Raw genomic sequence first — 16,833 nt, 5'->3', positions numbered from 1 at the left:
TTGTAATGCAACCCTCAGCCTCTCCTGCTATCAGGAGCAGGCCCCCTTCCTGTCTACCCTCCTTTTTGGCAGGAAGACAGGCGGGAAAAACTAGCCAGCGCAGAAGGTGTGCCCACCTCTGCCAACTCCACCCCTTAGATAGGGGAGGCGAGCTGAAGCCCACTCTTCAGTGCCCGCCATTTACAGATGGCAGGCACTCCCCAATCAGGATTAGGGATTGTGCTCACTCCCCCACGTGGGGTGAGCACACCAAGGGTGTAGTCACCGTAAGGTCAGTAGCCCATTGGCTATTGACCTGAAGCCCCCTAAAACGCCCCTTAGATCCAGTATTTAGGGGGCAGCCCTGAACCAAGAAAGCAGATTCCCGCAACCTAAGAAGAAACAGGACGAAAGAAGATGCCCAGCAGAGGAGACTGCAGAGAACAACTGACTTGGCCCCAGCCCTACTGGCCCGTCTGCAGTTTCCAGAGAAAATAGTCTTGTCCTGCAGCCAGCGACCTCCAGAACCCCTGGGAGGACTGACTGCCTTCAACAAAGACCAGATATCCTGTGAGCAGCAGCTCTGTTCAGAAGAAACACCAAAGGAAGACGCTGAGCCCGCTGAGGAAAAAGAAACCAGACGCCTGGAACCACCACTGCACCCGTCGCCTGCGGCCTCAGTTCGAATGGCCCACCAGTCCCAGCGAGGTATCCCAGCACTCCAGAGTCCGAGTCCACCGTGGGTTGACCCCTCCAGGACTCCCCGATGTCGCCTGCAGCCTCTGCACGGAGACCCACCCCAACCTCCAGTGGCCGGTAAGGTGAAATCTGACCTCAAAAGACACCACTGCATCCAGCGCCCCATGCCCTGGAGAAAAAAACCCGAGGTGCACCTACGTCCTCGAGCCCTCCAACTTACCCGAAGTCTTCCTGAACCGAGCCTGCAGCTAAAAACCAAAAACCGAAAATCCCCATTGAAAAAAACAGGGCACCCAACGCCAAAACAGCACCCTGCATCCAGCCCCACTGCGCCGCTGCAGGTGCACGCTGTGTGCTAAACTGGATCCCCTTTTGTCCTGAGCCTAACTCTAGGAGCTTGGCTCCCACAACCTTGTGGCCTGCTCGCCAGCAGCCACCAACCAGATGCCCCCTATCCCCTATTGGATAACATTGGGCCTCAGCACCCGGCTGCCCTAGTGCCGCTGAGGGTGTAAAAAGAGTGTATCCTTGACCCTGGGGGACCCCTGAGTCTAACCCCAGAACACCAACTCCCACAACCAAGTACTTACCTTAAAACCGTTAACACTATTTTCCTCCATAGGATAACATTGACTGTTTTTATGTGAAAAGTTTCGGGGTGGAGTTGGAAAACCTAAAGAAATTCTTTAAAATTGTACTAACAAAAATGCTGTTACTTACCTGTTCACAGGAAATGTCCCAGTGCAGTATCCAGGCATACTGCACTGTGTAAGAAAAGTAATTTGAAAAGTAACTTACCTGTACTTTACTAAAAATCCTATACAAAGTACATGTACTGTATTTACAAAGCATTGCATTTCTCGATAACAATATTATAAGTCAAAACAAAGTGCATATACAATTACAATCCAAACTGTATTACATTTACTGCAAAGTATTTATCATTTACCTGTGCCAGGCTTGCTTGGTTCTAGGAAATAAAATAACTAAACAGATATTTTTTATACAAAAACAATTGGTCCGAAGTTCGGTCTTTGAGTGTGTGAATTCATTTGCCGACTGAGTGTGTACAAAAAATGCTTAACACTGTCCTCTAATACTGCCTTACTGCTCGACCACACTACCACAAATTGAGAGTGAGGTGCTATCTAACTTTACCTCTGCCTACCTTTTGGGTTCCACTGGACTCTGTGCACACTATACCTCACTTTGGTATAGTATATACAGAGCCAGCTTCCTACACCAGTTAAACACCAAATACAGCAATAGGCAACTGAAAAGTGATTAGTCAACCTATGCGAAGGGCCTTCAACTGTGCAGAAACATATGTCACCGCGTTTTTCGTAACATTTGCTCCATTTGAGCTAGATACATTTTTTGGTGTTAAAATCTGCAAATTAAGCAACAAATGATGGATTAAGTGGCAAATCTGTAATCATGCGAAATACCGCGCAGCTGAAGAATTGCATAATTTCAGTGGCCCTGGTTCTGGCACTATTAAAGCAAACAAACATTGGCAATGGCAACGTTTTGACTCGCCTTAAATAAAAACGCTTGTTAAGTTTCGCTAATACTACACAGATAGAGAATGGGAAGGGCTTGTGCAAGTGTCTATTATGCAAAGTAAAGCACTGGCAACATGCTGACACTCTACTGATTACTCTCAAGCTTATGAGGTGCTCGCAGAAGGCAAAGCTCACTTGTGTAATTAGAAGGAACTGTGGGCCAGATGTACGACCATTGGATTTAGCGCCTCACAATTTGCGACAAATTGTGAGTCGCAAATTGCGAGGCACTAAATCCAATGTACAACAGTGTCAGAGATACTGTTAGCGAATCCCAATGGGGTCGCAAAATGCGAGGCTCATCAATATTCATGAGCAACTCGCAATTTGCGACCCCATTGGGATTGGCCAGCCTCTCATCAATATTCATGAGCAACTCGCAATTAACGACCCCATTGGGATTGGCCAGCCTCACAGGGATGGTGGCCTGCTGGGGTCAGCAGACCGCCATGTCTGTGACTGCTTTTCAATAAAGCTGTTTTTTTTTCAAATGCAGCCCATTTTCCTTAAAGGCAAACAGGATGCATTTTTTTTTTTTTTTTAAATGAAACGTTTTCGTTGCATCTTTTAAGGGCAGGCAGTGGCCTCTGGGACCACTGCCTGCCCTTAAAAAATATTTTCCCCTGCGTTCCCTTTTGCGACCCCCATTACCATCCTCTTGAAGAGGGTGGTAATTTGCAAGAGTTTTACAACCGCAATTGCGGTTACAAAACATTTGTACATAGGGTTGCGCTCACTATTAGGAAGGGAACGCCCCCTACCTAATAGCGAGTCGCAGAACTCTATTATGCGAGTCACAATAAATTGCGACTCGCAATATAGGGTTTGTACATACCCCATTCCATTTTTGCATGCGCAAACGGGTTCGCAAACCTGATTGCGCATGCAAAAATGGTCGTACATCTGGCCTTTAAAGAACAAACACCCCATTTTAGGACACCACTGACTGTGCATGTATTCTCTCCCTACAGAGTCTCTCACTTTGTCACATGATTAGACAGAAATATATAATTGGGATGGCCCCTGGAATTATGTGATTCTGCAGCCCCAGCATTTTACCCGTAATTATGGATTTTTCGCATTTGCCATATTATCCATCATCTGCTGCATAATTTTCAGAGTTTGACAAAAGCCACATTAAATGGATCAAAAGGTACTAAAAAAGTGGACTCACATTTTAAACTGGATACCAATAAGGTAAAACCTTTATCCAGAAAGTGTTAACATGTCAAAAATGGCAAAATAATAACATGATTCTACCTGAAAATGTTGCAAATGCGAACCGTTGACCAGTGTTACTGCTTTCCCCTCCCACCCACTGTTTCTCCATGTGTTCTCCCCTTCACACCTTAGCTTTCACTCATGATCTACAGAGTCTGGGTAACTGAAGATTGAGTTAAGCTATCACAAAGTTAGAATGTTAGAAATTTGACTTTACTCACCAGCTCCCTTTCATCCAATCTTTAGTTTTTAGCATTAATTATGTTTCACTCGCTCTCTCCGTTTCTGTAAACAGGGCTGTAAATCTTGACCTTTATCTGGTCACAAATGTGGCAGCTGTTTCTGTTCCCAGTGGTAATTCCCCTTTCTTAGTCCTCTAGACAGTGCTGCAGTTGCGTCTCTGTTCACAGTGGCAATTCCTCATTCTTAGTCCTCTAGACTGTGCTGCTGCTGCTTCTCCGGTCCCATTGGTAATTCCTCATTTTTGGCCCTCTAGCCAGTGCTGCTAGCTGCTTCTCTGGTCCTAGTGGTAATTCCTCATCTTTAGTCATCTAGACAGTCCTACAGCTTCTTCTCTGGTCCCTGTGGTAATCCCTTATTCTAAGTCTTCAAGACAGTGCTGCAGCTACGTCTCTGGTCCCTGTGGTAATTCCTCATTCTTAGTCCTCTAGCCAGTGCTGCTAGCTGCTTTCCTGATCTGTGGTAATACCTCATTTTTAATCCTCTATACAGTTCTGCAGCTGTTTCTCTGGTCCCAGTGGTAATTCCTCATTCTTAGTCCTCTAGGCAATTATGCTAGCTGCTTCTCTGGTTCCGTCTGTAATTCCACATTCTAAGTCTTCTATGCAGTGCTGCTAACTGCTAATGTGGTCCCCATGGTGATTCCTCATTCTTAGTCCTCTAGACAGTCTGCCACTGCTTCTCTGGTCCCAGTGGTAATTCCTCATTCTTAGTCCTCAAGGCAGTGCTGCAGCTTTGGCTCTGTTCCCAGAGGTAGTTCCTCATTCTTAGCCCTCTAGCTAGTGCTGCAAGCTTCTTCTCTGGTCCCAGTGGTAATTCCTCATTCTTAGTCCTCTAGACAGGGCTGCAGCTGCTACTCTGGTCCCAGTGGTAATTCCTCATTCTATCTATTTTAGACAGTGCTGCAGCTACATTTCTGGCCCCAGTGGCAATTCTTTATTCTTAGTCCTCTGGTCAGTGCTGCTAGCTGCTTCTCTGGTCCCAGTGGTAATTCCTCATTCTAAGTCCTCTAGACAGTGCTTCTAGCTACGACTCTAGTGTCGTCAGTCTTTCCTTATTCTAAGTCCTCCAGACAGTGCTACAGCTGCTTCTATGGTCCCAGTGGTAATTCCTCATTCTAAATCCGCTAGGCAGTGCTACAGTGTGTCTCTCGTTCCAGTGGTAATTCCTCATTCTTAGTCCACTAGACGCTGCTGTTAGGTGTTTCTCTGATCCAGTCTGTAATTCCTCATTCTAAGTCTTCCAGACAGTGCTGTTAGCTGTTACTGCTACTCACCGAAAAAGCGCTTCGAAGCCTCGTCAGGGGTAGAAAGTGCTATATAAATGCAATTACAATACAATGCAATACTCTGGTCCTGTTGGTAATTCCTCATTTCAAGTCCTCAAGACAGTGCTTCTAGCTGCTTCTCTGGTCTCATCTGTAGGTCCTCATTCTAAGTCCTAGACTGCTGCAGCTGCTTCCCCATTCAAAGCCCTCTAGGCGGGGCTGCAGCTGTGTCTTTCTCCGTCGGTAATGCCCACATTTTAAGTCCTCTAGGCAGTGCTGCTAGCTGCTTCTGTGGTCTCATTGGTAATTCCTCATTCTAAGTGCTCTTGGCGCTGCTGCAGCTGCTTCTCTGGTCCCGTTTTTAATTCCCACATGTTTAGACCTATGGGCAGTGCTTCACCTGCTTCTCTGGTCCGATCAGTAATTCCTCATTCTAAGTCCTCTAGACAGTGCTGCTAACTGCTTCTCCGGTTCAATCGGCAATTCCTCATTCTAATTCCTTTAGATACTGCTGCTACCTGCTTCTCTGGTCTAATCTGTAATTCATCATTCTAAGTCCTAGACTGCTGCAGCTGCTTCCCCATTCAAAGCCCTCTAGGCGGGGCTGCAGCTGTGTCTTTCTCCCCAGTGGTAATTCCTCATTTGTTGTCCTTTAGACTCCTCAAGTAAAAAACTGTATAATTTACAACACCAGTAGCGCTAACTTTCACAAATGCGACACCGATTGCATTGCAAATGCTTGTGTTAAAATGAGGACTTACAAATGTCCTCGCCTTGTCCCAGCCGTGGTCGACTTGAAGCAGAATATTCTCATGTTCGTTGTGTGCCGGGATCTTCCTAAATTTTGGCAGGATTTTTTTGTCTAATTGATTTAATTTCTCATCAAAACTAGCAGTTATCACAAGCTCTTTTAATTCTAGGTTGGGATCTTGAGGGCTCCATAATTTCTGATCCTAAACCCTTGATAGTCAATACCACCTCAGTAGCTTCAATTACCCTTGATAGAGCACAACAGTATAGAGGCATCTGCTACTGCTCAGTGGCGGCACACATTTCTTTTACTCTGGTAAGGCATACTTAGGTTTGCATCTTTCAGGTCCAAATGGTTCACTCTTATCATGTGTATGAACTCGTAGGCTAAACATAGAGAGCATGCTTGCGTCCTATCTTCTATTTGAACTGATATTGGGGATTTGTTATGTTGTACTCATAGATTGTGTTGTATTTTTGATTGCTAGTACTTTGACTATAAATGAATGATCAAACTACTAGCAATCAATTTTATGTTTGCCGTACTTCACCTAATTCATATAAATATAATAATTTTTTTTTTTTTTAAAGTAGCCTCTGTCCCAATAAAACACATGGCCTGCTTAAAATACTGTTCATTTTTAGGGATTACGACCACAGGGAGGTAGATCTGCTCTCTGGTGCAGGCCTCAACCCTCGCGCTTTCTGGCATTGGCAGGGGGTCGCACAATTCCTCCTGCCTCATATATTTTAACTGGGCCGGTGGCGCCTTGTGCAGCAGTCTTTTTTGGTACACCCCCCCACCCCTTCTTCAAGAATTCCCCCACTACCACTCTCCCACAGCGCACCTCATCTCTCCATAGCCTCTCTGACGCACATTTCACACCAGTCGCACCACACTAAAGCCGTCCCTGTATTTTAATGAGGGAGGAGACTATGTGACTTCCTTCTGAAGTCCTTTTAGCTAAATGAGTGTTTATTACATCAGTTGCATTGCAAAATTAAGTCCAGGTCACAGACCAGTCAGTGTGCATTAAAAACTGACCGACTTGTGACCTGGGCTTAGTACATCGAGTTCCTGAGTCACAGGCGACTTCCAAAGAGGATTCCGTTACTCTCAGTCTGCTGCAACTGATCAAATAAACAGCAGGAAGAAGCAAGGCAAATAACAAAATGGTGTAGCTTATGGAATCATTGTGTTGGCGGGGGGCAGTGCTAAAATGGTGCCACGCCTCTCTGCCCAGCTTCCTGAATTAAAATGGTGGCTGCAGCAAGCCAGCCTAATGCATAGGTGGGTTGGTGCCACAAATGTCATCTGCCCTGGTCAGTGCAGCAGACAAGCCTCTGTGCAGTGCATGGGTGCATAACGCATTTTATCAAGTCAGATCCAAGATCATTCTGCATTCTCCTTACTTCCATTTATTGAACAGGCCCAGTGACGTAACATAAGCCCCCGCAGCCCAGATCCAGGGGACCCCCTCATAAAAAGTGCTAAGTGGTAGTTCAGGGGGGGGGGAGGGGTCCTTTCGTGTCATTTGCAGGGCCCCCCCCCCCTCAGGTTTTGTTACGCCACTGGACAGGCCATGTAATGCTGGGTTGGAACTATAATTAAAGTGGAGGCGTATGTATGGGAATTTGAAGAGTGTACTCTACCTGGCATTTGTAGAAACACGCATTGGGCTGTCTCTATCCTTTAAATAGGCAAATCAGGTGCCATTAGGGTCTACCAACCAATGAATGATCCATCATAATCTATGACTGGCCTGTCTAAGTCAATCAATCAATCAGGCACTTATCAATTCACTCATGAGGGTCTCAATCTCAGATCAATTTACTATAGCCTTAGAGCCCAACATAGCGAGCTCTACTGGCCATTAAAGGCCCGTTCCAGGGTTAAAGGCCCAAGCCGAAGGCAAGGGCCTTTAACAAGGGAGCAGGCCTTTAATGGCTGTGAGGGCCCGCTACGGAGGGATCTAAGGCTATTAGTACATTAATCACTAAAGGGCAGAATCTTCTCATTTGTAAAACAAAAGGCTCACGGAGCCCGAGGGGGTTGAAATCCCCTCAGCCTCCGTGATGCCTTTGTTCACAGCAACAGCTGTGGACAAACATTGGAATGTTGATGTTCCAGGATTCTACTGACCATTAGAAGCCCAGAGCATTGTCTTCAATGGAGCACTCAACATTCCAATGTTCTAATACAATTTATACTTGGGCTGCTGCATAATAAATAAATTAGGCAAATCAAGTTCCCCCTTCATTCACGATTATTGCATTAGGTGCAAAGGAACCCTGGTAATTCTTCTAGACAAATGTGACATAAGGTTCTTAAATTATGTACCTTAATTGGCAGGGCCTGAAAAAGTACAGGATCCTTGGTAATATGTTCATTTTTTCAGTGGTAATCTGTCCTAGCCAAGAGCAAAGCAAGGGTGTCCATTTAGCGGTATTTTTTAATCTCACTTAGAAGGGTAGGAAAGATGGAATTGCATAGGTTTATTATATAATTTTAATCCGTAAATTTTTAACAGGCTACCCTGGCAATTTGAATGGAAATTGATTTTTCAAATATTGCACGACATCTGAATGGAAGGTTAGCTTTAAAACCTCGGATTTCTTCCACCTAATTTTGTTCCTTGTACTGCCTCAGATTCATGCAGCTGCTGGATTTATTCAGGCAATGATGTTTAGGGGTTTGAGAAACAAGATGATGTCATCCCGATAAACTGAAATTTTATAATTTGTATATTCATTGATTGTTTACAGTATCAGCTTTCATAAATAGCTTGAGTGGTAAACCTTCTGAGTTAAGACACATTGATTATTTTTGCTAAGGTAATTTATTTTTGGGTTTTATGTTATGTTTTATGTGCCTCCATGTCTAAAATATGTCAAGATTTCCATGATCGTTTTTGAAAATGACATCTCTAGGCAACTAAAAAGCCACTTACATTATTAAAAGTTTTTCTTCATGCCATGTTAGTTGTATCTGTCTTAACACATTTCATTAACACTTTTCAGTTAAATGTTGAGGGCTAAATTTATCAAAGAGTTGCGTCGCCCTTGCGCCACACAATGGGGCGAAAGAGCGACGCAACTCTTAAGTTAGATTTATCTAGCCACGCAAGGCCACCTTAAGTGGCCCTGAGTGGCTTGATAAATCTATTCTAGAGTAACGCAAATCACTGAGTTGCGTTACTCTGCCCCAGGGAAGCGTTCCATTGGTGGATCATGGGTGTTCCCAAGCATCCAGCCATGGATTTTGGCATATTCCCAGATTTATCGTTACTTGTAGACCTGGGAATGCATCAAAATGCTATGTATCCCCAGGGGAGGTGTAACGGGGAGAAATATCTTTTTCTCCTCGCTTTTTCCTCTTTCTATGTGTGCTGTATACTGCAGCACACATAGAAAGAGGAATATGCCTCAGGGTATTTTTGTGCATGAAGGTGGCCCTTCCTGCACAAAAACAATCCCCCTTACAACATAGGCAACCTTATACCACGGTGCAAGGGTGCCGGCATTGACGCTAGGCAGCACATAGTGCGCCAGCACTGGATAATGCCAGAAATGCGCCGTATCATGTTAAACACGGAGCATTCTTGCCCTTTTCCTATCACGCAGTGCATCGAGGTAGCTTACTGTGCTGCGCTGCATGATTATTTGATAAATATGCCCCTGACTGTGCAAGTTACTTATAATCCATTCAAAACAGAGATTTTACTCCTCGTACCTCAGTTAACCACAAGATTTGAATACCCTCTACAGAACTGCATCACTATTAGACATTTCTATGCGGAAGTCAACCATTTACACATAGTTTGACACAAAGACCTTTTTTAGAGTTTGGTTGGCTAGAATTCTGTTTCCGTGGCCCTGAGAATCTGCACTTCTATCACACCAGTGGTAGGGAGGCTGCCAGACTTACACATATCCACCATTCAGTGGTAGTGGTGGTAGTTCCAGCAGTGTTATTTCCACCAATGCTGCAATTTCTCTGGCAGCGTTTCCTCAAATATATGAAAACACAGTAAATATACTTCTAGTGAAGAGGCATGCTGGTATTACTCAGGAAATAGCCTCTTCCTGTTTTCCTCATGCAAGATGGAAAGCCAGGTCACACCCAGAAAGAAGGGCATCAATACTCTCATTGGCAGAGGATGCCTGTAGTGATATGCAGGACCACTGGAATTACGTGATTATGTGGTTGCAGTTTTTCCACATAAATATGAAGTTACCACACTTGGTACATAAACCAAAATCTGCAGCATAATTTGCAGATTTCGACAAAAATGTGTTGTTAGGTCAAATATTAATCAAAAAAGCACATATATGATACAGCAAAATGGCGCATCCTTTGCAAAGGCCAGTCAACATTATGTTGATTATTTGCTGTAAATTAATCTAGAAAGGGGGGACTGAGGGCTTTATAGAGGTCCAGCATACATGCCCAAATGAAGTCAAACACTAAAAGTATGCAGTTCCTAACTGGGCAAGGGGGGTAAGGTCAGCTAAGTGGTGGAATGTCCTCACTTAATAGCAGGAGGAAGGGCGAGTCCTCCTTTTAGAATTATGGCCCTCACACACCCAGCCAGCTGGGTCACATGCTTCATCATATTGCTCCTCGTCAGGTCGGCGCTGCAATACCTGACGGGCTCCCTATGAGGGGCTCTTTGGCGGAGATCTCTTATTCCTTGCCGTTTGGTGCCATGGGTGTGAGGGGCCTAAAGGTCTAGATGTGTGAAGTGAGGGTCAATGGACCGTGCAGGGATAAAACAGGTTATGTATTGGAAGAGAGCCTGTTATGAATATTATCCCTGTTCTATCTTGGGTACATGTGACACTCAATCAAAAAGTGAAGATGTAGGATTAGTAAAATGCTGAATGCGTGTGATTAATATGAGGCACGGTTACTTTATATTACTGTGTTCTGCAATGTGATACTCAAGCTTACGTGAGTGTATTTACTGTATTTAATTTAAATGCTGATTGCTTTATTTTAGATTTGCTTGGTATTGATTTCTAAGGGTTTCTACAAGGTTGGCAACTACTACCTGTCTTGTTTACTGTTGTTATTTCAAAAGAACACTATGTTATAGAATTACAATAATTGAAAGGGCCTGAGGCCACTTTCTCTTAATTGTTATTTCTATGGGTTTCTAACAATGAGATTATGTTATAAAAGTTGAGTGCGGTAAGTGAAGGGCAAAGGGGGATCTTCAGGACGAGCAACTATGGGATGAACACATAGAATCATATCTCAGGCCCCAATGAAAGGCTACCAGGATGAGAGGCATTTAGCCTTTGCTCGCTGACTTGTCAGTACAGCTGGCCTCTTCAGACGAGAATAGCAGACCTCGCAGCCGCATTAAAAAAAAGATCTATTGTTCAACATGTATGCAGGTGTATACCATCTCTGCCCCTATAAAAAAACATGTTTCTGCTGAGGTAGAATAGATTTGTGCTTAGAAGTAACAGTGTGGTTAGGCTTCCCATAGATTTATCACCATAATCACATTAGAATGGCTCATTTTATTTATGCTTTTGATAAAATGGCTGTTGTCATTTTATATGTAATTATTGTGGTTACAATTCATATTAAGTGCACTAGACAAGGAATCTTATTTTAAATAAATATTTAAAATATATCCCCTTTGCACTATTGTTCTTGAGTGTGTAATTGCTTAATTGAAGAGGATTTGGGATTCCACTACCTCTCCTTGTAATGCCACATGGGATTGATTGTTACCTGAAACAGATCTCACACTAAAAGGGCTCTGTGGATTTTAATAATCGGTTTGGCACATCGACTAAAGGCCTGATTACGAGTTTGGTGGTGTGGGAGCATCCCACCACACCACCGTCCTGCTCCCACACATCCAAACAGGGCTGCCTCCTGCCTGATTACAAGTATTATCAGGGTCTGGCGGGTGGGCGGCATGCAGTCCCACGGCGGTGAGGTTTAAAGGACTCATATATGAGCCTTAAACTGCACTGCCGCGGGACCACCGGTGAACGTTTCTGCACAGCATGGACTGTGCAGCATGGACTGTGCAGTCCATGCCGTGTAGGAATGGGGTGCCTGCACACAGGGGGGAACAACGTGTGCCACCTTGCATGCATCCCCAAGCACAGGCCCTTTCTTTCCTCACCGCCAGCAGTTTCATGGAGATAGAACCTCCATGAGACTGCTGGCAGTGAGAAAATTCGTAATATGCTTGGCAGTGCCACAGGCCACTAGCATTCATATTGTGGCCCTCCGACTGATCTCTGGCAGTTGCCGCAGGGCTATGGAGGTCCAATTGCCCAAGTTGTAATCTGGCGGTTGGACCGCCAGTGCAGCGGTAGCCGGAACCCCACCGCTGCGCCACCGTGAGTTTGGCGGTCCTCAGACCATGAAACTCATAATTAAGCCATAATTACTGGCACTATTGCGCCGCCCGAACATCACTCTTTTGAAGTTCCAGTGATGCAATGTGTCTTTGGCATATTTATACGGCCACGTAAAGCCACGTTACGTGGCTTTTCATGGCCTTATAAATACGTGCCCCTTTCACGCAGAAAACTGCATGAAAGGGGAGTACCCAGCAACATCCATGGCTTTTTGACACTTCCCCTGATTTACAAGAAATCTTAAGTCAGAGGCGGTGCCAAAAACTCACGTCTCCCCAGGGGGGTCGTGAGGGGGCACAACGTGGAGAACTCACTTGATTTCTCCTCGTTTTTCCTCTTTCTATGTGTGCTGCATTCTGCAGCACACATAGAAAGAGAAAAAAGCCTCTTGTGATTGTTTTTGTGAAGAAAGGTTTCCCTTCCTGCACACAAATAATTAAGCCCGCAACGCAGACACTCTTGCACCATGGTGCAAAGGTGCCTGCGTTGGAGCACGGCAGCACATTCTGCGCCGGCGCAGAGGAAAAGGACAGGAATGCGCCGTATTTAATAGATACGGCCCATTACTGCCCTTTTCTTTTGTCGTAGGGCAGAGCAGCAGCAAAGCCTGCTGCGTTGTCCTACGGCAAAAAACCCATAAATGATGCCCAAGATTAATGCCAGGTGGTCTAGAAAACCGAGGAGCTCTGTTTCTCTAGTAAAATCCAGAGAACATATCAGGACTTCATCCATCCTAATTTTAACATTCATCTAACTAACACAATGGCAAATGAAAACCCCTTTATATCGGTTTTAGGGAAGCATTCAAGCACTGTACATATGTTGTACCCTAGGGCTTTGCTTAACGTGTGCATAACATCCTGCTAATTCCTATGGATAGCTAGGCATAATCACGACAAAAACAGACAAAAAATCAATTTAACTAATGTTTTATTATTTGATTGGTGTGGCTAATCTTGTAGGTTTATAGCACTGTGAAACACAGGTGCCATTATTAGCTACCTGTGTGCCATTACTCCATGTTGTGCTGTTTTCATGGTGTTTCATTATCTTCTGTCTCTCCTTGTGAAGGGCATAGTAATCACCGGGAATTGATATGGCTACAACTCTAGCCTCCCTGGATGTTATGCACATGTTAGTTAAAGCTCTAGGATACAACATATATAGATGATTTGACAGTTCCTCATATCTTGTTTGTGTGAATCAGGTTTTCTAGGAATTGCTGTCAGAGCCATATCTGTTGTATTCTTCAGTGCAGTTTATAATTGCAACAAGTCTAGTTAAAAGGGCGTTGTGGTTTTATTTAAGCCTATATCTACTTCTAACTAACAGGAGGTCCCAGGTGGGCAATCCTCACCTCTCCCTACAGGAGTGGAGAGGGCAAAGGGAGGAGAGAGAAGGAGAAGTCGAGAGGGAGAGAAGAGAAGGATAGGAGTGCAACAGGGGGACAGATCTGGGGGTTTAAACATGGAAGACTCTAATAAAACTGAAGAGATACCCACAGGCGTTTTAAGGCCTGGGCAAAGTGGGCTCTGGCCCAGGGCCCCAGCCTTTCAGGGGTCTCCCTGATAGAGCAAGCTCTGTTCTGCAGAGAGGCTTGCCTGATGACCCTGAATAATTCTTAATCAGATTGTTGCAAATAGAGTTTTCTTTTGATTTATGTTTAATGTGGGTATGTGGGTGATGTGTGTGAGTTTATTACAGATATTTTACAGACAAAGGTTGTGTTTGTTTCATGCAACATCCATAGAAAAGTTTCTTTTAGATCCAAACAGGATATCACAAATGAGAAAGGGGTGTCACAGAGATTATTTGCTGTAATATTAGTGAGCTGCTGCTGTGTTACAATATTGAAAACACATGTCACTATCCCTGAATATTAGATGTAAACACATTTAGATTTTGGACGAGTGCGCCTGTGCACTGTCAGTGACCTGGCCAAAGAGGGCATGAAAATGAGGAAACTGGATCATAAATCCAAAGCTAATTTGAACAGGGGCCCCAAAAGAAAGTTTGCCCAGGGCCCCAAAAATCCTTAAGACATCCCTAGAGATACCCCCACCAATCTAAAAAGAGCTTCACTGCGTCACAGGAAACTATGGGGGATTGTAATGTGATGCCATTTTACATAGCAGTGTCAAGATCTCTGCAAAACCTCATTCAATCATTGATATTTTCTATCAGAGAGGCTTTATATCAGGAGGAAAATTGAATTGATATAAAAAGTAGTAAAAAGAGATTTGTGCGAATGTAATAATAAACTCCTCTTGCTGTTTCTCTTATAGAGTGAAAATCGGCAAGAAAGCAGCTCAACCAAAGAAGACATCGAACCGTTCCTGTGCATCCTCTTGCCCACCGCCGCGCTCCTCGTCATAGGGTTCTTCTTCCTCTTCCTGTACCGCAAGTGTCGGCAAACTAGTCCGCAGGGACAGATCTTCACGATAGGTCTCCAGGAGAACCTGGGAGAGCGGGATGGAGACTTCTTCTCCGCACTATCCTGGAGCAACGAGCCCTTCCAGTACTCCACCTTGCTCCCAGAAGCTTCCATGCTAACCGTGTGCTTGCCGCCCACATACGAAGAAGCCACCACGAAGGCAGCCTGCAATGCCAGTGTCAGAATTGTACAGGAACCATTGCCCCCATATGAGGAAAACACAGACAAGTCAAATATTTGCAACAGTCAATGATGTTCAAGCAGTTTAATGTCTTATAAATGGACATTGGTGTCCATGTTGAGCAAAGACTTAACATAATGCAGTTTCCAAATGCTTTTAAGGGCTTTTAAAATAGAGTTTCATTCTATTTTCTCTCATTACCTAATTATATAAAAAGACTTACAAGTGCTAAACCATTATCGCAGAACTCAGGAAGTTGCACAAGTGTACTGGTAGCCTCTGAAGAAACACCCATCTGTGACAATTCCTTGGAACTACAAATGGCCATCATTTCCCAGAAGCCCTGGCGTTGATGACCGGTGATGTCACGTGACAGTGGGAAGGCAAGGTTCAGCACTGTGGTTGAGAAAGGACGAAGACTCCTTAAAACAAGGATCTTGGTGCATTTGAGTAGTTGCTTCGTAGATGCACAACAGCCTTCAAAGGAAAATTATTTTTTATTCATTTTTTTATTAAGTTCTTTGTATTGCTAAATATAAAATAATCTATAAAAAAAGCTGAAAATACAGATTGTGAACATTATTATTTCTGCTAATAAAGCAAATAAAAGTAGAAAGAAGAGTGTTCTTAAAATATATATGTACATTTTTATTTCATATTTTCTACTCTTTATTATACCATGTTACCTTAAAGCAGAATATATTGTCAAACTTTCATGATCAATGTTTACGTACATTAAAATGGAGTGATCAACAGACATTCTGTACTGACTGTTATAGAAGACACTTGGATATTTACAATGCCCCTGTGGCACTTTTATGCTGCTGGAGCGTCACTTTTGTGACACTCCAGAGGCGCAGTGTGCCGGCCCATATTTACAAGGCCATGTAGGGCCACCCTGCTTGGCTTTTCATGGCCTTGTAAATATGGCGTAAGGCCATGCCTTACTCTTTGTGGAAGGGGCGTTCAATGAGTGTTGCTGTGGGTGTTCCCACGCAACACCTATGGCTTTTGACACTGACCCAATTACAGCATAGCGTAAATCTGGGGCAGCGCCAAAGCTAACACCTTCCCAAAGCAGGCATTATGAGGAGAAATGTTAAAATTTCTCCTAGTTTTTTCCTCTGCAGCACACATAGAACAAAGAAAAATGCCTCGTTTGGGCGCCGGCAGAAAGAACAGGAATGCGCCGTATCTTGTAGATATGGTTCATTCCTACCCTTTTCTTTTGACCTAGAAGGCTTGCGGCACTGCCCTACGTCAAAATATTGCAAATATGCCCCTTGGTTTACCACAGATTTGATGTGCGCCCTACTCTTATTTGATTAATAATCTTAAACACTTCCAATGATATTGTACTTCTTTAAACCATCTTCAATTTCTCCCTTACACTACTCTTCAATCTTTCTTTTTACTTCAATACCCAAACTCACCTCAGATCTCAACCTTGCTAACTTTTCGTTAGTGTTTTAATACAGTTGACCTGGCTTTTTAGTGCATTCATGTTCTAGTGCACTTAGTGTTAAGACACCTCAGGGTATACGTGCACTTTACAAATTTTATTAACATAACAGTTATCTTCAAACCAGACTCTAATGTTATCACTGGTTTCTTTTGCCATGCCCTACGGGGAACTTCTTGCATTTTCCCTTACTTAATGATGATGTTGCTTATTTTTATTCATCACATCAGGTTCGTCTTTGGACCCTTGTATTACAACATCCATGAAGCTTGGTACCAGTATCATCTTTCCACTAATTACAGAACACTGCTGTTCCTCTCAGATTGCGGCATGGCTTCCCAAATCCTGGAACGGAGGAACTATGGTGGCACGGCTTCTCAGGAACCCATTCCATTCATGCCAACTATTGTTCTATATCATTTCTGCCATTGGCATCCAAAACCGTTGAATCCATTGTTTATACTCAAACGTGACAGATATCCTATCCGCAGTACAACAAGTGCCATAGGATCCGACGCACCTGCAATATGGCGGACAGGATATCCGTCACCTTTGTGACGGAGTATCCCATCCGCCAAAACTCTACATCAGGCCCTCAGATTCTGATTGATCCCATCCAAAGCCAGTTTTGACTGCATCCAC

At 44.0% G+C, this 16,833-nt stretch overlaps 1 protein-coding gene across 1 annotated transcript in view; it reads left to right on the top strand.

Moving 5' to 3' along the window:
• SMIM28 (small integral membrane protein 28) overlaps positions 1–15,297 on the top strand; it is a 168,726-nt gene extending 153,429 nt beyond the window's left edge. The window contains exon 2 of the mRNA XM_085612426.1: positions 14,400–15,297. Coding sequence (XP_085468552.1) covers positions 14,400–14,801 — 402 coding nt within the window. The 3' untranslated portion in view covers positions 14,802–15,297. The remainder of the gene's footprint in view (positions 1–14,399) is intronic.
• The last annotated feature ends 1,536 nt before the right edge of the window (positions 15,298–16,833 follow it).

This window comes from Triturus cristatus, chromosome 6 (genome assembly GCF_964204655.1).
Source record: "Triturus cristatus chromosome 6, aTriCri1.1, whole genome shotgun sequence".
NCBI classification, from domain to species: domain Eukaryota; kingdom Metazoa; phylum Chordata; class Amphibia; order Caudata; family Salamandridae; genus Triturus; species Triturus cristatus.
Note: the sequence above shows the minus strand (reverse complement) of the source record. Positions and strands in the feature narration are given on the sequence as shown.